At 40.4% G+C, this 22874-nt stretch overlaps 1 protein-coding gene across 9 annotated transcripts in view; it reads right to left on the bottom strand.

The window, feature by feature from the left end:
- Positions 1 to 316: 316 nt before the first annotated feature.
- anks1b (ankyrin repeat and sterile alpha motif domain containing 1B) overlaps positions 317 to 22874 on the bottom strand; it is a 215312-nt gene continuing 192754 nt past the window's right edge. The window contains exons 24-33 of one of the 9 annotated variants that reach the window (XM_051077888.1): positions 21543 to 21629; positions 19360 to 19497; positions 19083 to 19250; positions 15616 to 15738; positions 13430 to 13521; positions 8253 to 8308; positions 7752 to 7910; positions 6887 to 7007; positions 3274 to 3337; positions 2611 to 2682 (exon numbers count right to left, since the gene is read on the bottom strand). In XM_051077888.1, the coding sequence (XP_050933845.1) occupies positions 8302 to 8308; positions 13430 to 13521; positions 15616 to 15738; positions 19083 to 19250; positions 19360 to 19497; positions 21543 to 21629 (615 nt within the window). In that variant the 3' untranslated portion in view covers positions 2611 to 2682; positions 3274 to 3337; positions 6887 to 7007; positions 7752 to 7910; positions 8253 to 8301. Of the gene's footprint in view, positions 334 to 1365; positions 1422 to 2603; positions 2683 to 3273; positions 3338 to 6886; positions 7008 to 7527; positions 7911 to 8252; positions 8309 to 10954; positions 12296 to 13429; positions 13522 to 15615; positions 15739 to 19082; positions 19251 to 19359; positions 19498 to 21542; positions 21630 to 22874 lie in introns of those variants that run through there. The other 8 variants (XM_051077885.1, XM_051077884.1, XM_051077889.1 and 5 more) reach the window with 8 other exon arrangements.

Raw genomic sequence — 22874 nt, forward strand, 5'->3', positions numbered from 1 at the left:
CAAAAAATGTCATAGTATAGTATGGTTGTCAAAAATGGTCAAAAAATGTCATAGTATAGTAAGGGGTCAAAAATGTCAAAAAAAAAAATGTCATAGTATAATAAGGTCAAAAAAAAAAATGTCATAGTATAGTAAGTCAAAAACAAAAAATGTCATAGTATAGTAAGGGGTCAAAAATGGTCAAAAAATGTCATAGTATAGTATGGCATGAAAATGGTCAAAAAATGTCATAGTATAATAAGGGGTCAAAAACCACCAAAAAATGTCATAGTATAGTAAGGGGTCTGTTACCTGTTCTTGTCTCCGCAGGAGAAGATGACAGCAGCTGAAGACCTGAAGTGGATGAAAGAAAACAAGTGTCATGACGCTGTTCATTAGTTAAAAGACCTCCACCATCTAACTGCTGTAAACAGTGCTTAATAAACATGTTCATCTTTGGAAAATATGCTTATAACTACTTTAACCCAACTCTAACAAGTTTCCTTGTGTTAAAATGTCTATCATTGTCTTTGTTGTTTATTAAATGTTGTCTGCAATAAAATCTAAGTGTCTTTCTAAACTTCTGAGTTGCATTTCTCTATTTTGTAACTTAAATTATTCAAATTATTTAATTGCATTTTAAGCGAAAAATGTAATGACTCATCTTTTAATTTTTTAAAGGTTTTAACTACCGTAATTTCCGGACTATTGAGCACACCTGAATATAAGCCGCACCCACTAAATTTAAAAAGAAAAAAAAGTACATATATAGGCCGCAGGTGTCTGTGTTGTAACATGAGATATTTACACATTCACGCTGCCGTCTCCAACATCTCACCATCGATTCATTGATGCCAAGCATACATGCAGCAGCTCTATTTCCTTTTTTGACAGCCAGATCGATTGCCTTTAAGAAATACATATGATGCAGCTTTTAAGTTAGTGTGTTTTCCATGATGAGGGTGTGTGCATTAAGCGCAAAATGACTGTTCTGAAGAATTTAGTCTGAGTGCATTTGATCTAATTCGAACAGTTTCATTGGTCTGATGTGACGAGCCTAAATGTTTTGCCAGCATGAAGTTCATCAGCCCATAAAAATCTATAAATTAGCCACATCATTGTTTAAGCCGCAAGGTTCAAAGCGTGTGAAAAAAGTAGCAGCTTATAGTCCGGAAATTACGGTATATTTAGAGGCTTTATACTTAACTTTTTATGAGTTTAATATTGTTCTGAGTGCAAATATAGAAATCTGCAAATATATAAAATTAGGTTTCAAAATCTTGAAAAAAACAAGTTGCTATTTGTTCCAGACAAGAGGTTTTAAAGTGTCAAACTGCAGCTGAGATAATGACAGAGTCAGACTGAAAAGAATAAACTAACACTGACCTTCTGGAAATGTCTGTCTCTTCTCTCTGTGATTTAATGGTTGAAAAGATCGAATCCTGTGGAGAAAAACACAACAAACATTAATATAAAGCAAGTTTCTGGGTAATGAACTTCAAACTGTCAAAATATAGAGAATTAAAAGACTAAGTCTACAAAGAAACAAGAGTATGGACTAACTGGTTCTGGACTAATCAGAACTAGTCCAAAAGTTACATTTGGTTTCTACACAAAGACAGAAGAAGCTGCTCTGACTGGAGAACTGACTCCACCAGCTCCTGATATTAACACAACAGCAGTGGATGGAAATGTTTGTTTCTCTAAAGTCAGTTAAAATTTGAACTAAATTTGGATGATAGAAGCCACAATGAAGAAAAATGAGTTTCTAGTGTGAAACTGAACTGAACAAGTTCTTCACATATTTATAATTTACTGTACTAATGAGAAAGACAGAGAGAGGGAGAGAATGGGACCGGGGAGAGGGGAGGCGGAGATAGAAAACATGAGAGTGAGTGAGCGAGGAGGAGGAAGAGTAAAGCAGGGTACACACCAAAAGATATCGGTCCGATAATCAGATTCTCCTGTGGTGTGAGGTGTGTTCAGAGTGATTTTACCCTCCCTGATCTGCTCTAAAGACAATTAGAGCCGCCTTGATAGATATTACACATTACACTGATCAGAAATCTTGTTGTTTGGGGGGAACACTGAGGAAAGCTGAGCGTGCATTCTGTGGACTGTCAAATGGAATGGAACGATCAAGCAGCAAGCTGACTGAAGACACAACAAATGTTGTGGTCCACCATGTTTGTTTACTCTAAAGTTGTGAGATTTGGAGTTCTGAGAGTCCAGACTCTGGTTGTTGGTGGTTAATCTGTTAGTGTGTGGTGTAGCTGTGTTGGTCTTCTCTCTGCAGATCACACACCATAAGAACAGAACTGTGAAATCTGACATTATTGGTCGTCATGTGTGTGGTCTCTCACATTTTCTACATCTGGTAAGATTTTAAAAATCTTTGAGCCAGGCTTAAGAGAGTGAAGGAGAGAGAGAGGGAGACAGAGAGCTGATGTTTAAATTCTTCATTTCCTTTTAACTGTACATTCATGAACTATGTAAATAAATTTTAATAATGAGTGAGGTCTTTTGTGACAAACTATTCAGACTGAAGATCAATTGCTGAACATGACCAGTTTAATGTCAGTGCTCTATGTTGGACAGTTGACGTAAACCTGTTTGTGAATTACCTGGAGGCCTCAGTCCTGGTCTCAAAGAACTTCTTCATTGTGCGAAGACTCTCTGCGATCGTGGACAAAGTGGTGACACCTGGAGGAAATAAAAAGAGAAATACACAAAGGAAAAAGTTCAATACACTATTACCTATTCCTCATCAACAGTTGAACCATGAAAACAGATACATAATCAACATTGCAGCTGAACCAGAACATTTTCCAAACATTAGTGTCTCAGAAAATGGGCTGTTTACTGTCACATATGACAAGAAAAAGTATCACATCTATAAGAAGCAATGACATTAAATATTTGGGAAAAATTAACTAGAATGATTCTGTTAAATCTTAAATCTTTCTATATTTATCATCTGTCAGCTAATCACTGGAAGAATCATGTTACTGTGAACTACACAATAAAAACTTTCACCTGAGTAAGTTTTTGTAAGCAGGGTTTTAACTTGTACTTTTGATTATACTTCAGTCCACAGGCAGAAAATTAACTCACTAGTTTTAAAAGATTATTATAACCAGCACTATTTTCTGACAATTTATAGACACGATTAATCAGTTATTATTATATTCAATACTAAACACCAAGGATTTAAATAATAACACTGTACTAACATTAATAATTCAGCTCATCAACATAGTTTTTTCAGACTGGGTAAATCTTTAGGACACATACCTGTTTGGTTTTTAAGGTGAGAGCTGGTGTTTCTGTCCAGGCTGCAGCAGCTGAACCAGTAAACCTGGACAACACAAGTACAACACTTGAAAAACAAATAACCTCATTAATAAAGAAAAAAAACTTGAACAGTGTAGAAGAATACAACACTGAAAACTAAAAACTAGAACCTTGACAATTACACTTCGAGTTTTGAGGTGAATAAATTAGGGCTGAAACGACATAATCGACCACGTCGATTATAAAAATTCGTCAACGCAAAATTTTTGTGTGGATGTGTCATATAAAAACATACAACCAGAGGCTTTGTAAGAGGAACCATGTTCACTTGTTAGTGCAATGCATTACAGGAGGTGCTGGTGGCAGTATCACTTCCATGGAATGTAATGACTGTATCCCTGATGCAACATGCACGTGCAACTCCACCCACCCCCAAGCTCAAGTGTGCAAACTTGAGCAGGCGCGGTAAAACGTGCACTGGAGTCCAGAGCAGGTGCTGCGCCCACTGGAAGCAGAGATGGGGGTTGTGACAGAAATAATCATTGACTAATTGGAAAAATAATCGACAGATTGGTCAACTACCAAAATAATCTTTAGCTGCAGACCTGGTATAAATTGTGTTACTAGAAGATAACTTTATTGATTTCAGAGAGAAAATCAATTTTAAAACTAGTTTTTATAATAATTAAATAAAAACAGTAAGCTCAGCTCGTGACCTAGGCTTAAAAATTAAAAGCACAGAGTTAAAATCTAGTTTTCAACCTTGTATTTAACACAAATCTGAGCTCAAAGAGGTCTCAAACAAATTTCTTATCAATAATATACACAACAGAGAGTCAGTTGATGGCTATGGACAAATTACTACCACAAAGCAATAGACATACAAAACGACAAAGAGGCAAAAAATTCCAGTTGCAAAACGATCACAATGAGATGCTTAACAGCCACACTGAAACACAAAATGACCTCAAAGAAACATTAAATGACCTGGAATAGACATAAAACTACAAAGACACAATACAATGCAAAACAACCACAAAGAACCAAAAAGACGGTAAGTTGATGTGATGTGCCAGCTAGAGACCAAAACGATGCCATACCACTACAAACAGACACAAAATGATCACATCGACATGATAATCCGCCATAAACTGGCTTAAAATGACCACGGTGGCACAAAATTACAAAGCAGTAAAATGTCTGCAAAGTAATTGTAGAGAGATGCAAACGGAATTGTAAACAGACAACAAAACAGCTACCACCCTCCACAACTCATGTCAGGGACGTTTTAGTCACAGAAACAGAACACAAACACATTCTTACCCACGCGATATAAACGACTGAAAATGGAATTTTTAAAATTCATGACACGGAAATGCTAATGCTAACGCTTGCTGCTAATACTAACGCTATCCGATAATGTTAATGCTAACGCTAGCCGCTAACTGTTAGCCTTACCTTCGTCCCGCAGGTGGGTTCAGCATCCAGTCTCACTCGTGTTCGACAAAAACGCAGCTCCAGAGTTTGTTTTAGCATCCAGACCTCTTCATTAACGACCAAAAAGCAGCTCCAGAGTTTGTTTTAGCATCCAGACCTCTTCATTAACGACCAAAAAGCAGCTCCAGAGTTTGTTTTAGCATCCAGACATCTTCGGTAATGCCTTTGTTTCACGGTACTAGCAAACCGAAGCAACTGTTGCGTGGTCTGTTTTCTGACTCCGCCCAAGAGGTCGTGGCCAATGACGAGACACGTCGTGAACAATAACGACACACGTCACACGTCAGCTAACATTTGCAGAAAAACGTCTTAAAATTCATCCACCGTAAAGACGGAGCCATAGATGTATTACAAGATCTGGCGTACGGTACAGCCATGCGCCAGATGCATTATCAGGGCACAAAATTTGAAGGTGAAACTCCTTTATTTGTGACTTTTTTTGGACATGAGCCACATGTAATCTGTAATAGCCAAGGTAATGACCATGCTCCTGTAACATATATGTATACTGTTGTTAGTTACAGCAGCTTTATTGGCCCTGATAGTAGGTTTAGATTTAACAGTAATCCACTGGTTTAAGCCTTGAATAAATAAATAAATGTGAGTGGATAAGAGGTCACCATAGACTGTATATGAAAAGATAAGACACTGACATCACATCATGTCAGACGCGTTAACCCTTTCAATTTTGGGTGCTTCATCGGTTTCTGGGAGGAAACCCTACATGTGCCTCCATAAATGTTTTAGTCATTTTAATCCAGTGTAAAAACAACAAAACAAAACAATAAATGGGTTGTAGCATATTGTAGACTGCTCTTCTCTGTTGCAGCTTCACTTTGAAATTAAGGCAAAAAAAAAAAATAATAATATAAACATCTTTCTCAGTGCCGCTTAAGCTTCTACTCTTCCTCTCTTCATATTAACACCTGATCTTCAGTTTTCCTTCATTCTTGGTAGGGTCTAAGGTAGGTGAGTGAGCTCTGCCTTGCTGATTCTCGCGAAACGGAAAGGTGACATAAGCAGCTTAAAATGAGCCTCACCGCTGTCATTCTGTTTGTCTGCTGGAAGACGACTTGCATTGAGCTACCGAGTCGAGGTGTTTTGGGAGCAGACGCAAGCCTCAGCTCAGATTCACAGGCCAGGACGGCTACTGAGCGGCCCGTCAGCTCTTATCGCCTTCATGCCAGTTGTAGTTTTTGTGCTCTCCAGGGCAGATCATGATGCAGTTCTCCCACATGCTTCAAAAAAACCACCTACTTTACATGAACGTCCGCTCTGCATTCAGCTGCACAGAACGTAGCGAATTGTCGTTATGTAAAATACTTCCTCTGAGCCTCTTTTGCAGCGCTGTCAAATCTCATTTTGCTGTAGCACTTAACCTACATGCTTATCCTCCGCCCGTTTGGCTCTCTCGACAGACCCAGGCAAACATAAACACACACACACACACACACACAGGTTTAAATTCTGTTTGATGAAGGCTTTTTAAGACAAATGTACAAAATTCAGTGAATGCAACCTTGACGCACATCTGAGGTGATTTTCTGTCTCCACCGTCACCAACCTCAGGGCCACGTTCCAGCTCTATTTTGACCAATTCTCATTGGTTTGAACGCAGGCCAGCGGTGCTGGTGGTTGTTGTGTAAACCCTCAGTGTCATGTATCTGTAGCTACAGTTGTAGTCAATGCAGAGGGGGACTGGGAGCATTTCCTGGAGGTTGTTGGATTGCAATCAGTGGGCACTAGCCCTGAGAAATATGGCAAAAAGTCAATCGATCAAGTGTATTTGCAATAATCTAACGTTGGCCTAGTGATTGCACAGTGATAGAAATGTTTTTCACTACCCTTGAAAACAGGCAGTGTGTTTGAGAGTGTTTTTTTTTAGAGGACAGAGCAGGATTGTTTTGTCCAAGTTGTTTCTTTTTACCCAGCAGAGATAAAATCTGCCAGTCTGCTGTGAATGCTCAAGTGTTTGTGTCTATAACAGAGAACAAGAGAGGGAGAGAACCTTTTATTTTTTTTGGCCAACTCTCCTCACTGTGTCCAGCTTTATCAGGTTGCACATCGCGAGCCAAGCCCAGCAGAGTGTGTGCAAGTGTGTGTGTGGGTTGCTTACCTTTTGTTCAAGTCTTTTTGCAGAGGCAGTTTATTCTGCTATCACCCATTTTCCAGCCAGTCGGTTTCCGTGCTGAACTCTTTCAGTACATTATGATAATGTGAGTGCTGTTGCACCACATCTGCCAGGTGCAAAAAAAAAAGTGTTTTGTTGTTCAGCCAGTCATTTACCAAATGCATCAAATTGTCTTTATGTAAAACAGGTTTTACAGTGCAGATCCTCCTCCCATGTCTTGGCGCTGTCTGTGTATTAGAGGCATTTAACTGTGGATTTAGGTGTGTACACAGGATAAACAGCATGAATCTGAATCTAAATCCCATCACAGACCACCTTTTTTTTTTGCCCCAAATGAGTTCATTAGTTAGAAGCTCTCTGTCCCTATTGAATGAACGCCAGATATTATTATTATCATTGTTACATGAGCAGTTTTTTCATAGTTGTCTCATTTAGTCGGTAGCCGTGGGCAGCACACACCATCTGGAACTTTGGCCCTCTCCTGCAGTGTGACACAGACGGTGAAACAAAGCATGCACTCTTCCTGTCTTACACTTCACTGCAGACAGTAGAAATCTTAGGAATTAGTGTCTGTTAACCAAACCATCATCTTGCCATTATCAGTTACTTTCTTTTCACTGTGCAAAAAAAAAAAAAAAAAAAAAAATCAGCAGTGCTTCTCCACATTTTCCTGTTGTCCTTCATTATTCTCCCCTCATTGTCTCTCTCTGTTAAGTCCTGCGCCTCCACCTCTGCCAGCACTAGAAATAAAATCGAGCTGTTGGAGCTTTGGGAAGCCTAAATACAGCAGCCACTGGACGGCTCTTCACTCGTGCTCTAATCTCCCAGAAATAATAATGTCTTGAATTACCTCCCACTCTCATCCCCGCAGTGGTCTGCTCTTTACCAACGATAAAATGTTTTTGTCAGATTTCAGCAGAATGCACCAAACTGTAGCACAGGTCTCCTCGGATCTTGGGGAAACAGCCCAGCGGTGGCTTCTATTGGCTGCAGATAGTAACTGTCCGACCTGCAAACAGATTGTGAGCCTTTTCGTTCGGCGGTGGTTTATAGCTCATGACAAATGCTTGTTCAGCCTTTCAGATGCTCACTGTAAATGTCAGCCCACTGTAGTTTAATAGACACTCAACCACAGGCGCTCATCCTTACTACCCTACATATCTGTTTTTTATTCAGTTTTATAAGGCTTGGTGAGAGATCTACCACTGCTGTAAATCTTGCACTAACACCAGGTTTGTTGTGGTTTATACAGTATATTTGTGGAGTATATTGTAGTTAACTTATACTGGATTTCTAAGCTAGCGTGAAACTTTATCTATTTTATCAAATAGCACTGGATCTGCTTACTTACCTCCATTTGTCAGAAATAGCACCGTTTTGAGTGGCAGCCTAATACATGTTCACAATCTGAAAACGAGATGAGCAGCAGGAGATATGAAATGTTGATTAATTGTGTATCTGACATTAAATAATACACATTGAAATAACAGGTTCCCTCACTAAAGACCAGTGTCTGAGTACAGAGTCCAGCTGGCAGAGAACACATTAACCAGATGACAGTCAAGTTTACAGCTCCAGCAATTAGTTGATTAATCCATTAGTCGACTGACAAATAATTAAGTAATTTTTCAAGTAAAAATGAGAAATATTTGATGGTTCCAGCCTCTCAGAAGTGAGATTTTACAGCTTTTCCTTGTCCATGATACTAAATTGAAAATCTCTTATCTGTTGTAAAAACAATTATTATCATTTTCAGCATAGATTAATTGACCAACTATTTTTTCAACTAATCAATTAGTTTGGTCTATATAAGAGATTCTCGATAAGAGATTCATTAGGAACAGAGCTCAGGAAATCTGGGTATTCTCCAAACCAGGAACATGACCCGCATGGTACTGGTTATCAGAACACGACTGTGCCTCTATGGCAAAGATAAACAGTGTGTGTCATAGTAACATAGGTTAAATTAATACACAGTTTTAACAGGAAACTGACTGTATTTACTACTGTATGAGCCCCTGCTAACCTGAGATGCACTAAACTTGTCTCTGCAGATCTTTTAAAACTGTAACAGTGAACAGGGACCGGGTTTGTTTTCTGGGTGGAAGTTCTGTCAGTGAAATCCGGGTGGGCCATGTGGTTAGAACAGCCAGAGGGGCTCCAGCTCCCAAACCCTGCCAGCCTCTTCATGTTTGTTTAATTAAATCCTGCATCGCTAAGCTTTGTTTTTTTAGTGCGTAAACACATTCTCTTCAGCTGGCTCATGTTTGTTAATGACTGATTAAATGTTCATATGTGAGCTTTCATCTGAAGTTTAAACAACTTAAATATTTCATTCATACACTCGTGTACATGGAAGCTTGTGCTCAACCTTTCATTCATTTTGCATCTGTGCTTTAATGTCTGATATACAAAACATAAAGGAAAGAGATGTGATGGAAGTTGCATCTAAGGTGGCATTTTAATTGTGTTTCCAGGGTGGTTGTTTTGTTAGATAAATAACATGAACCTACTAGGGGAATAGATCGCATTTTGGTTGTTTTAGATGATTAATGTGCAGGGTATCAGCAGAGGTTTGTTATTTATTCAGATTTCATATTGTGGGTTCTTGTACAGTAGCACAGTCCAAAGTCCCTTTGGTCAATAAATGTCTGCTGTGATGGTTTGCCGTCTATTTATCGTGGCAGCGTCAATGTATGTTTGTGCTTTTTCAACATTACATAGAGGCTTATGGGTCAAACTGTGCGGGGATTCAGTTACCATGGAAACTAGCTGCACCACAGCCTGGTTTATCATTACTGCAAGTATCAAAGTATCAGTCAGGACTGTCTGGAGGCCAGTGGAGGTAGTTGATTGACCAAATGAGAAGGCAGCGAACCGCTGACCCAGTGGAGACCTCTCAGTCAGAGTCAACATACTGTTGAGCTGTCTGAACTGTAAAGTCTAGCACTAGTTAGTCACAATCATCAGACTTGCTGTGTAGTCTTGAATAGGTTTTACCAATCATCTGATCATCACTTAGTCAGCTCTAAGCTGTTCTTATTTATTTAGTTTTGTCATATAAACAGTATATTGTGTAGACGTCTTATAGATTTGCTATTTGTCCAGATTCAGCTGTCTACATACACCTAGAGATTGAGGGAAACTTGTCTGTACATGTACACGACAGAGAGCATGGGTGATTTTTAAAGAAGAGTAAAAGTTTAAACGACCTTCCCTAAAGCGGTGGGAATGTGACTTCAATTCTCCACCTCTTGCAATACCATCTCGACAGCTTTTCTCCAGTGGTTTCACGACAATTTACACTTCCATTTGTGCGTCTTTAATGACTTTCACATAACTGCACCATGACCTCAGCTGCTCTCACAGCCTGAAGATGTAAATCACCCACAAGGGTCAGATGTGAGGGAACTTCCCACATGGCAAAAACAACTTCAAGAGAAGGAAATAAGAGGGGAAAGCCTACTGATTTAATAACCAGGCTGAAAAACATGATGGCCACAACTGCAAAAACAAGGAGCGATTGATACGTTTTTGACCTAAGTTGAAGGAGATGAGTTAAACAGCTTTCCTTACAGCCACATCAGGTTCAACTCTTAGAGTGATTATGCAGAAAGTTTGAAGTTAATAACTTTTGTGATTGAAAATGAAGTCGGCACTGTCTGAGAAAATGGGCAGCAGCTGCAATGACATCATCATCAGTGTTCACAACCACTGAGCTCCTTCTTCATCTTGGGGAGGAGGTTGTAGTGTAAGGGGCCAAATCAGAAGAACAGGGTGTGTTTGATGAATTCAAATCCACATGTGGCTGATGACTGAATGAAGGCCAGTGTTCTCCATTTTTTCAGACATTGCTGATTTGCTAATTTCAATTACCTGAAACAGAAACACCACAAAGTTATTAACCTCAAATTTTCTGTGTAATCATGCAAACAGTGGAGCTGTAACAAGAGCTGTTCAACTCATTTCCTTCCTTCTTAGGCCACAAACTCCTTGTAAGTAGTGGCTGAGGAAAGAAAATAATGTATGACAACTTCATCTCAAGGATAAATATTGGTTGTACAAGTCATATTTTATTCCATGTGCTTTACAAGGATATAAATAATGGCCAAAATTACAAAAATCAGTGTGCTGGAAGCCCAAGCCTATGTACATTAGTTGGTCAGCAGTGATGTCACCAAATAAACCTTTTCAGCTTTCACTCAAAATACAATCTCTACAATCTACCACTTGTTTTTTTTTGTTTCAAACCTTTATTTTGGTACCTTGTTTCCAGTGCCATATACTGCAAATCCTTTATTCTTTTCTCTTTTACATTACATGTATGAACAATGAGTTGGCAAAATATCTATGTACATTTTATAATTGGATAATGTCTCATCCAAATAATACAGTAATACTGCGTTTAAAATAGTACATCTGCTAGATAAGAGTAGAGCCCCATGAGAAATGATGGAGGATTGACCTGACAAGAGTTAGCTAGCCACCTGCAACATTCACTCTCTGTGTACACGTACGATCATCTAGTTTGAGATTTTTTTTTTTAAAGGATGGCCATCATTCTCAAGCCTAAGGTTTTCATCTCAGCATATCATAGAAAAATAATGTAACATTAAGACAACAGTAGACAAGAATTGCACAAGAATAATCATAATCATCATGGTAATATAATACTCTCATATTAAACATTAAAATGTCGGGCAATACGAAGAGAATACTTTTTCTTTTTTTAAACATCAGATGCAGTTTTGTTCACATAGGTTCATCATCCATTATGATGACACGCATCTCATCAGGCCACACCTGTTGCATCTTAAGCGTGTTGTAGTTAGTCCAATCATATTGACACGCTTGTGCATATTTCTCTGTATTATTTTCTGAGTTTAAAGAAAATTTTAAAAAGAAAGAAAAAAAAAAAGACCAACAGAGCCAGCCGGACGTCCTCGAACCCATGCCCATTCCAACATTGACACATGCTCAGTGGTGCCTTTAGCGAGCCCATTGTCTGTTACCAACAGATGCCCTGTAACCTCCCAAAAGTTCAAAGGTCATGCCTCCCAGCTGGCTGCATAAAACAGATCCTGCTGTAGTTGCAGAAAGTTGAGGCTGCTTTCAAATAAGTGTACATTCAGAGCAGACCGTCGTCTGTCAAGATGCAGTCCCTGTTAGTGTGTGTGTGTGTAAGTGTCTAGCATCATGTGGATGAACGGTGTTAAAATATTTGTAGTCAACCTTAAACACTGTGGGGTGGCGTCCATGTTTGTAGTCCTTTGAATAGTGAGCAAGAGGGTCCTTTGTAGTCCTTTTTGCATTGTATGTGTGACAAGGTCCGTGTTTAGGGCTGGCTACATTCTTTGCATTCCACAGTAATAGACATGAGCGTCCGGCATTACCCTGCAAATGAGATGACATCACTTATCGAGAGAGCCCTCACACCCCGCCTCTCCACCGGCCCCCCTGCTCAGCAAATCCAAAATGGCCACCATGCGTCTCACAAGCCACATGCTATACCTTTTACATACAAGATTTTCTTCCCCCAAATAAAATCAGGTTTATGGCCAGGGAAAAATCCATGTGGTTAAAATAATGCTGAACATATACACACGTGCTGAAAAAGGTGCTATAAAAGCAAAAAGTCACCTACACCTTCCTGTGTCACAGGTCAAGTTTAAAGTCATTTGTCAAAGAAATTCACAAGTTTGTTAGTATTTTCAAAAAAATAATCTGATATAAAGAATCAAAAAGTTGAAATACATTCTAGTAGCCTGCTGGATGAACCAGTTTGAGTCTAAGTTAGACTGTGCTACATCACCTCTCCTCTTTGATTAAAAAATGTTTAAAAAGTCTGAACTTTCCTCCAGTTGTCGTGTTTAGACGACATCCCTCAACATTGTCAGCTCCCACACTGGGCTCAACACAGCTAAAACACTGTTACGGCTCTTAGCAGTATTCTGGATTCAAATCTCATTCAAGTTGTCAGGGGCAGTTGGACAGAGGGGCTGAAATGTAGAGAAAAGCGAGGGATGGAGGCAGTTGGAGGATAAAAAAGGAGAGAGACGAAGCCAAACGGTTACACCCATCAACAGGAAGCAAAAACAAAAAAGCAGAACAACCAACGGTTGACTGCTGACTGACCGACAAACAGGAAGTGGAAAAACGGAGCTGACCATTCCCCCTACAGGTGCACCACAGCCCCGGGTTCAAAGGTCATGCGCCAGCCCTGCAGGCAGGAGGATGGGGCCCGGGCCAAAGAGGGGGAGAACAGAAACGAAAGAGAGAAGAAGAGACAAGGAGAAAGAAGAGATAGACAGCGCAGCGCCAAATGTCATCATGCAGTGGACAGGCTCGGCTAACGGGGGCGGGGCGGGATGTTTTGTTTTTTATTTTTCAGCCGGTGAGGTGACGCGGCGGCGTGCGTCGCTCGAGCCCAACTCCGGGGCGGGGCCCCGGTACAGGGCAACCTCTGAAAGGCACACACACACAGGAGTGGACAAGGCGGGTGTATGTTAGAAAATAGTGGTCTCGTACTTGGTGTTGACTCCTCTCTTGGCCTCCTGACCCGGCTCCACAATCCACGGCACGTTGGCGTGGCCCTTCTGGTCCATGGACGGCTGCTCCATCTGACACAGAAACAGATGGAGAAGGAGGGAAAGTGGAAACAGAAAAAAAAAAAACATTAAAAGAGAGAAAGCAGAGAGAGAGAAGTGGGACAAAGAGAGGGATTATTTTCAGTGACCTGCATATTCATATTTTGAAACTATTTCTTATTGTTTTATTTCCTTAGGATGGATGTTTTCAAACCAAACAATTCATCATGACATAGTTTGAATGCCAGCGGCTGTTCCCTGGTTTTGAAAATCGACATTTTGTACACTTTAGGGGTAATTTTCAGATACAATTTCATACTAATAAAGTCAGTGAAAACAGAGTGATATGGTGGAATGGAAGAGTGGAGGATGTGCTGCTTACAGAGTAACGTAATGAAAAATAACTCAGATGTGAGAGGAAGATGAGGCACAGATGAGAGGAGCTCAGTCTGATATTACAAACAACTTCCTTTTAATTTGAAATATCTATAAATTTATGATTGCAAGATCCTGCTGCTCCTGTACGCTGGTGGTTATGGTGTATTGTTTATTCTTCTGGAAATCCTCACAGTTATGAGTTTAAAGAACAGGAGATTGTCTGTTGCTGAAGCTACTGTGGTTTCAGAGCTCAGGAACAAACCAAACAAACTACACTGCTTTCAAAGCGAACCCCACGGCAACCAATCAAGCAGCTGGGCTTTGTTGCCGAGGGTGCTTTTCCTCCAATCTATTGGTTTATTTTCAGATGATTTGGGGGGAGGGGAGACTTGACTGTGAGAGCTGCAGCTTTGACAGTAAAAGACTAAATTTGTCCTTGTACCCTGTTGTAGTTCTAATTTTATATTTATGAACAGGACGTCAGAGGCATCAAAATGCAGTGTGAATTTTCTTCAGAAACCATTAAAGATGTATTAAAGCCGAAGGTGTCTGAGTGTTAATGGAGCGAACAGAATTAATCTCAGGAGTTCTGCGGCGCACTGACAGAGCCATGTTTCTCTTATCTTGTCTCAACACACTGTTGCGGCAACAATACAAACTACCTATAGTATTAATCCAGTTCTCTGTACTTTCCCTCTCACACACACACACTCGGACAACAGCAGCAAGACCTTATAATCTTGTTATGAGGTTACGGGATTTTGGACAGGCACACTCTCGATCTCACAGCACCACAACACCATCATGCTTAGTGAAGAACTCTGCCAGAGCACCACCAGGATCTAATTCATCACCCACACATGAAGCCGCTGACAGAATTATGTCTGCCTTCAAAATCCGTTCTACATCAACACCCGTTTTTGATTTTCTGAAGAAGGCTCTGACCATAAGCATTACTTGGAGCAATGCTGCAGAAACATCCAGTGAGTAATTTGGTCTCTGCAAACCTTCAAACTACAGCAACCTCAGTGACCCAAGCTGATGAGATACATGCCGTATGCAATGGAGGGCTATTGCACATCATTTCCTGGCACACTGTGTATGCTGTGGTAGTGCAGTCCTCTTTTGATGACCCTTTAAAAAATTCAGCTGCCTTGTTTGTGAGATGAAGATGTGGATGAGGGAGGAAGAGCGTGGGTCAGAAGTAAAAGCAGACCAAGCGTTAAAGCTCATTCACAGCATTCGATGAAGGATTTAATGGATTGAGCTGGTTATCAGTGTTTTTATAAACATTTAGCTAATTTTAAAGTACTGGTTATTGCTCTGAACCCTGTTTATTTGTACATTTACCACCTAAATGTACATCTTTAAAGAAGCAGTGTATCCCCATTCAGGGGCTGAACTGGTGCAGTGGGGCACATAAAAACTGACTGGGGTACTGAAGTTGAGGTCTGCATTTTGTGCTGTATTAGCCACAAAGAAATGAAGTGGGTTGGCTTTGCAGGACTGGCTACAGTGTCACATCTGTCTTTTTTAATAGCAATGCTACTAACTGTTGATATGGAGATAGAGGTAGTAACTGATGAATGAGACACAAATATTCACTGCAAACAGGACACACAAGGGATGCAGAGTCAGTTGAAAAAAGCGACAGAATAAAATGGCAGCACTTACAGACGGCGAGTTCTCCTTGACTAAAAGAAAAGTCATGTGGAAATAAAGGATAAGAGAAGGAAAAGCGTGGAGGACCTGTGACTGAGCTTTGTGAGGAAGATGGAAGAGTCGAGGGGGAGGAAGAGGAGGGTGGAGAGGAGGCCGGTGAGGGGTGTAAATGTGGCCCAGTGACCAGCGGCTGGAGGGGGGCATGATGACCTACAGGGGCAGAGGTCACATAGAGGTCAAAGTGGGCCAACACCAAAACAACAAAGCAGCAAAGGCAAAAACCACGACGACGACAGAGTAGCTGCATGGCAACAGGGAAAAGGCAACAACACTCCAAAACCAAAGCAAAAAACCATGGCAACAACATGGCAAAGTCATCGCCCTGGCAACAGCGTGGGACAGCAGCGTTACTGCAATACAGCAAAACTCAAGCTAGAGTAGGCCACGTTACGCCACATTTATATAGCAACTCCTGCATGGCAACAACACGCCCAGCAAGATGAATATGGCACAGCAACTTTACAAAAGCATCTTCACAAGACTTCAGACTCATGTTCAAATTTCAAACGTTTTTCTTCCTCAAAGTCATGAAAAATTCTGCCAATGAGGTGAGATAGCTTGTGGTTGCATTGCCGTCGTTTTTCACAGTTACATTTGAGAGTCAAGTTGATTCCTAGATTCCTAAAAATGAATCAGCTGCTTGGAAACAAGCTATTTTCACACCACTGGCAAGCTTTTTTCACTCACTTTAACAAACATAGAATTGTAGAAGTCGATCTTATACGGTTAGGGTCATGTATTTCAAAGCCATTTTCAAGCTTTACTCAGATTACACTAACATGCCGATGCTGATCAAAGACAACAGAGTCGTATCAGACACGCTCACACTCATAAGGGTAAGTTAAGTGGATGGTGAAGGAGATTTACAAGCAGATGTGCTCAAACAACACACACACACACAACATAAAAATGATAATGAGAGAGGGTGTGGAGAAACTGATAGTGGTGGGCAGAGAAACAAAGCAACAGTATTTTAAAGCACAGGGGCTTCAGAGGTGCTGCAGGATGGAGATTATGGCTGGCAGGTGGCAGGAATATTAAGTGAATCCTGCAGTATCTTTGCCCTGCTGCACACTACACGCCATTAACTACACACACACATACACACATATGAGCACAGAGAGGAAAAAGGCAATTAATGGTTAATGTAACGGTAGCCGAGTCAGCAGATTGTGCGTACACATGCCATCGTCCATCATCTCCATATTCACAGGACCACACACAAGCTTTGCAAAAACACACACACACACACAGGAGGAGACTGAACACACAAATACTGCATGTCTTCTTTTTCTATCTTTTCTCCTCCTCCGTCTCTCACTCCTGTCTTTCCTCACTGTCTCACATCTTGCTCTAACTTTAGAAAGTGAGACCATTCCTCTAAAGCCACTGATTCTCCTCCATCACCATCTCTTTCTTCCATTACTCACAGTATGTAAATGGACTCAAATCTGGTCCAAGCACACTGATATAGCAGCCCCCGTAACTCTATACCAGGTCCTTTTAGACACACATGTGCTGCTGCGCCAGCCGATGCGTGTCAGTGGAGGAGTGAAGTGTGTGCGGAGTGGGTTAGCGTGACTATTTTAAAGCTCTGTCGGGGGTTAATGGGAGGTAGACCGGTTTACAGATAGACTTTGTGACGCTGGAGGTGTGAAGAAAGGCCACACACGTCTGCACATATATACACAAATTCATGACACAATGTGGGACACAAGTATCTAGTATCACAAAGCAAAGACTTGGTATCAAACAGTAATATGTCATTGGTAGCAACTGAAATTAGACAACAGACAGAGCAGTATTTCTGTGTGTCAGTCCTTGTTTTGATTGCATTGTGGCCATTGCTGACACATGCTTCAGGAGGAAGGAAACACGTTCAACATGTTTTTTAGATGTGCTTTAGTGAGAAACGCTTTCACTTAACTTTAGCATGTTTGCAAGAAAATTTAATTCTAAGTCTTGTAAGCTTGTTAACTAATTCTCTGATCAGCTCCTGATTGAAAAAAATAGAAAATAAACCAATTTGGGGCCATTTTCTTGTTAAGAGCTGTGGCCTCCTCTGTTAAATTAGGAAAAAGAAAAAAGAAAAAAGAAAAAAAAAAAAAACATGTTTTTATTTCTCATAATGTTATATATCTAGTTGCCAGTTTAGGCCTAATATCTGACTTTCCTGATGAGGGGACCAGAGTCTGTGGAGAGATTGTATTTCAGCATTGGCTTTGGCAGACATTTTAGCATTCTGGGCAGACATCACTGGGATCATGATACAAACTGCTGCTAAATAATAAGTAAAAAAAATGCTATGTGACTGAATTACTGAGTAAGATTTGCAGTGTCGAGGTCACAGATAAAGCTCAGGGTGAGCCTGTATCAGATTTTTATTTTCATGATTATTATGGTCAAAAATGTCATGGTAAATGGTATTATTTTGATATCCATAAAACCTTCCTGTAACACTACCATTAGCGCTAAAGTATAGTAAAATTGCTTCACACCATAATCACCTTCCATTTTCCATTTTTAAGTGAACAAACTGAACAGTCAACTGTATATTGCAGCTTTGGGATCTCTGCTAATGGACTAATATCAAATACCCAAAATCTCCATAAACAAAAACATGTTGATTTGTAAACTCTGTGCACCCACTGCAGTTAAGGTATTATTCAGACACATATACAAACTCATCTGAGACTCCTACATGCTACAGCATTTTTTATGAGGATCTGATTGACTGAAATGTCACTTCATTTTCCAAACAAGGCAGTATGCAGTAGTCTCCCACATGAGGATTTGTTATCTTCTCACACACAAACTCACACGCATACAGAGTGAGGTGGGCCAAGCAAGTCTCCCCGGAGCCCTATGCAAACAGGCCTCATCAATCTGCCCAGTGTGTAAGAGACTGCAGGGACAGCAAGACTGAAAGGACGCTTAACAGATCAAATGTCCTCCTACACCTCTGCCACAGCCTCCGCTGGGCCTAGACTCTCAAACATCCAAAACACAAGCGTTCCAGGATTATCCAAGTAAACCAAACTGAGAGTCAAGAACGATGTAAATGAGCAGGGATGAGAGACTGTGACGAATCAGAGCAGAGGGATGAATATTATGGACAGATTGTAGTGTAGATGAGTTAATGGGATGCTGGTTAGGATTAGTTAGAAGCAGATACAGAAAAGCTAAATTTGAGTTTGAGAGTTTAGAGTTGAGCGGTGACATCAGAGGTTAAAGAGAAAATCCATCACAAAAACAGTTCTTTACTAAAATAATTTTGTACTGTGTAGCAGTCTTGAAAAGAGCAGCTAGTTTATCATGAAAAATCTCCACTTTATTAAATTGTTATCATCCATTGTGCAAGGTTAGCTTTTAAAAGCTGTCACAATTCTTCCAATCTGGACCATCAAAAACACCTGGAGCTGGTGATGTGAGTTCAAGTTTAGGATGGATTTTCCCTTCAAACAGTAGTGCGACTGTGCGGCAGCAATGCTTACAGATTTGCGGATGTTGACGCGTGGCTTGGGGACAGGTTTGCTGGGCTTGCTGTCGAAGCTCTCGGGCAGTGTGGATGACCCGTGGCCGCTCTTCCTGGCCTGCAGAGCCAGCTGGTAGGCCACCTCGAAGGCCTGGCCGAGTGTAAGGATGATCTCATATGCCAGGTTCTGACAAGAAGAGGTGAAGTTAAACAGGAATAAGGATACAAAATGATATTACAAACTTAATGAGTATGATATTGGCTTGTAAACACTGAGAAAAAGTGTGAGAACTGACCACATCAAAAGCAGTGAAGACGTGGCAGTAGTGGTGACTGGACTTGAGGTCTTTGGTGATGTAGGCAAATGTAGACAGATCCTCTGGATCCTGAGCTGCGCACGAGATGTTACGGATCTCATGCTCTGCTATGATATTCTGCAGAGAGAAAGAGAAAATGAAGAAAGAGAAAAACAGAGGAAGAAAAGATAAAGATGCGCAGAGAGAGGGATTGTAGATTATCTCGCCTGATCCACTTCATGGAAAAACAAATCTGATTTATTATTCATCTCATTTCACACATCCCAAAACCATAATCACTGTAGCACAATTTTGGTCTGACAGCTTTCTGGAGTCACTGAGTTGGAATTTGTCCTGTGGTAACATCGCTGGAGAACACTCAGACTTTGTGTTGTGTTAATTAAAGCATATCTCAGTGCTGTGAATTATAGGACGTCAATGCATCAAAAGAAAGTTTCAGTGAGGTCTAAAATGATGAAAACATGATGTTTAAGATAGAATTGGCCTTGTACTACATGAAGAAAATATTAGGAAAAGTTTCCTGATTCACAGCAACAACAACTGGTCTCCTTTTCTTTATCTGCACTTACTGTGGAGACACATCGTGTGCTTTAAAATACATTATAATTTGCTTTGGAATAGGAAAAGGAGGTTTTTTAAGGACTACTAATCAAATTGAAAAGATAATATTGGGACAGAATCAGTGTGGAGCCGATGATTTCACCACAGGAAAGAACAAAAGGAGTTACATAATGTACAACGGATAAAGTGCCCCTTTAGTCATACTGGACATGATCTTTGTCTTTGATCCTATAAAAAGACATCAGCATATTGATTGTTTCTGTAAAGTGAGAGAGAAATCAACTCCCCATAGCTTTTTTTTTGTATACTGGGACAGCAAATAAACTGAGGAGAGAGAACAGAAGAGATTTTATTACTTCCATAAAATGTCCTGGAGAAGTGAATCCAAGTAAGGCCACAGTCCCTTTTTGATTTTCCTCTTTAGCCTGCCTTATTCCCTTAATTGATTTAATACCTCATCATTATTTCTTCCCTTATATCGTTCCTCTCTTTGGTACATTAGTTACAACAGGATCTGAGTACTTGGACAAATTTGAAATGAATAGATTTTGCAAATTTTTCAGCTGCTAAATATCACGACCACACTGGGGCATGGCTCTGAGCAAACTAAGTGCTGATGCAGAATGAGTTATGATTGCCTGATGGCCATGTTAGAGGAAGCACTGGCACATTTCATCTCATATCTGTGTTCTCAAACCATGACGAACCAAGAGAGGAGAAAAGTATGACTTACTGGCAAACTGAACTGGCAAAGACAGACACAGCACATACTTGAAATAAAACATTAAAAACCTTCCGCTCATTTCATAACTGTTGGCTAACTTTAATATTTAAATCTGTCTGTGTATATTTTTTATGTATTGTGAGTCTGTTCTGTGCAGCGCTGCCTGAGGAAGAACACTGAACTTAAGATGCTCTGACTGTCTGCAAATTATGCTCATCTTCTGCTGCGTGTGTGCTTTGTGCATAACACAGACTTAAATAAATACATTACCTTTTTGCAAGTAAGCAGCTTGTAATTATCTTAAAATTGTTTCTTACCGTGCCACCTTTTCTACTGACCTGGATAAGATCCTACACGAATGCACAGGAATCAGTATCTGATAAAATTCTATAGGGTAGGTGATAAATAATTGATTTCTGAGTGTGAAATTATTATGCACATTCACACACACACACATACAGATGCACATGCTGACACACACTAGGCACCCATCACTCAAATGTCGCTCTGCATGGAGAAGGAATAAGGTGAAGATAAACTGCTTATTTATAACATAAAACCTTGAAAGTTGTTTATGAGCTTTTAAAGCAGTCCAGTAAGGATTGACCGGACTGTTAATAGGCTGTTATTGATTTTCTTTAACATTCGGCTCATCTATTCCTCACTATTGCCTGTTTGTGTTTTGACCTTCTTTGACATCTTATTAATTTTTACACCAAATAATTTTAAATCTTCCAGGCTGCAGCAGAAGCAGACATCAGCTCTGCAAGGCCAGCGAGACCTGACACCTCTGAATGTCACTGATGTTCATGTTCAAAAGCCTGACCTTTCATGTGTTATTTAGCAGGCATCACACGGAGTGAGCCATGAGTGTTACCTTATTTGTGGCATCGATGAACTTCACTCCTTTGTAGGACACGGACAGTACGATGGTCGGCACTTTCTTCATCTGTTCTGTCGACTTCTTGGAGCGCACAAAAAAAAACCAAAGATAGAGACAAAAGAGAGGAGGGAGGCAGCAATGACTTTTCAGGCATTTCATACATGAATTACAAACAAAAGGAATCAGTTTCAGTATTGAACTTTCAACACCTCACTGTTGAAAATTAAATTTAGTCCCAGATTAATGACTTTCAGTCGGCCAAGATCTCCACTGAATTTAATAACCTTTTAGTTTCATACAAGACTTAATTCATGTCTCTGAGGCTGCCTCAGGTCTACAAGCATGTGAGGAAAATAATGAAAATCTAAACAGAACTTGAATTAATAAAATAAGCATGAGGTAAATGAGCTAATTGAACACTGACTCTATTACCAAAGTCAATTCAAATCATATCCAAAGGTCAAGGGTTGTTAGCTGCCTCGTAGAAAAACTGCTTCTGGATTAAATTTCTAAATTCAATCGACTGCGACGCTACAAATCCAATAAGTCTGTTAGCTGTAAAACCATATCAGGCCCCAACAGTATATCTCTGCTCATTCCTTTTAATTACATACTACTGCTTTAACATGTCTGAATTACCTATACTTGAACTCGTTATGCAGTGAGGTGCTGTGGAGAATCGTGTGATTTACAGCGACGTCAGCATCACACTCCTAGCTGTCGTTCTACCTGCCAAACGCTTTCGTATATTCAAAGAAATAGACATGAGATGAGTCCCTTTCCTACTCTCTCGCTTGTCATCTTCTTTTCTCAGTATCGATATTTCTATCATACTCTGTCCTTTTCTTTCTCCCTGTGTCGAATCTACTCGCTGCTATCCTTTCCCATATCTGTGTCATTTCTTTGTTCTCTTCTTTCTTCCCTGCTCGCAGTGTGTTGCTGCCACAGTTCGGCCCTGTCAGGATCAGGTAGTGCTGAAAAGCTGACAAAGCCAGTGCTGCCTGGCTTCGCTGGTAGCTAGAGGCTGTGAAGTTGGGATTTAAACATCCACATCTACCTCCACAGCGTAGAGATGGAGTGACAGATGAAAGGAGGGATGCTGGGAAGACGAGCAAGCAGGTGAAGGCTGAAGGTACGTTCACGCGGTAATAAAAACCAGAACAATATGATGTGCATCTCATTGCACTTAATTACCACCTTGATGCGCAGCAGAGGTGTGTCAGACTGAGGATGGAGAGATGTAAAAGAAAGGAGGATGCCCTCTGATGTGGCAACATAAATATGGAGACAGAAGAAAAGAGGGAGGAGGGGAGAGGAACAGAAAGC

The sequence above is a fragment of the Lates calcarifer genome, linkage group LG18 (genome assembly GCF_001640805.2).
Source record: "Lates calcarifer isolate ASB-BC8 linkage group LG18, TLL_Latcal_v3, whole genome shotgun sequence".
Taxonomy (NCBI): domain Eukaryota; kingdom Metazoa; phylum Chordata; class Actinopteri; family Centropomidae; genus Lates; species Lates calcarifer.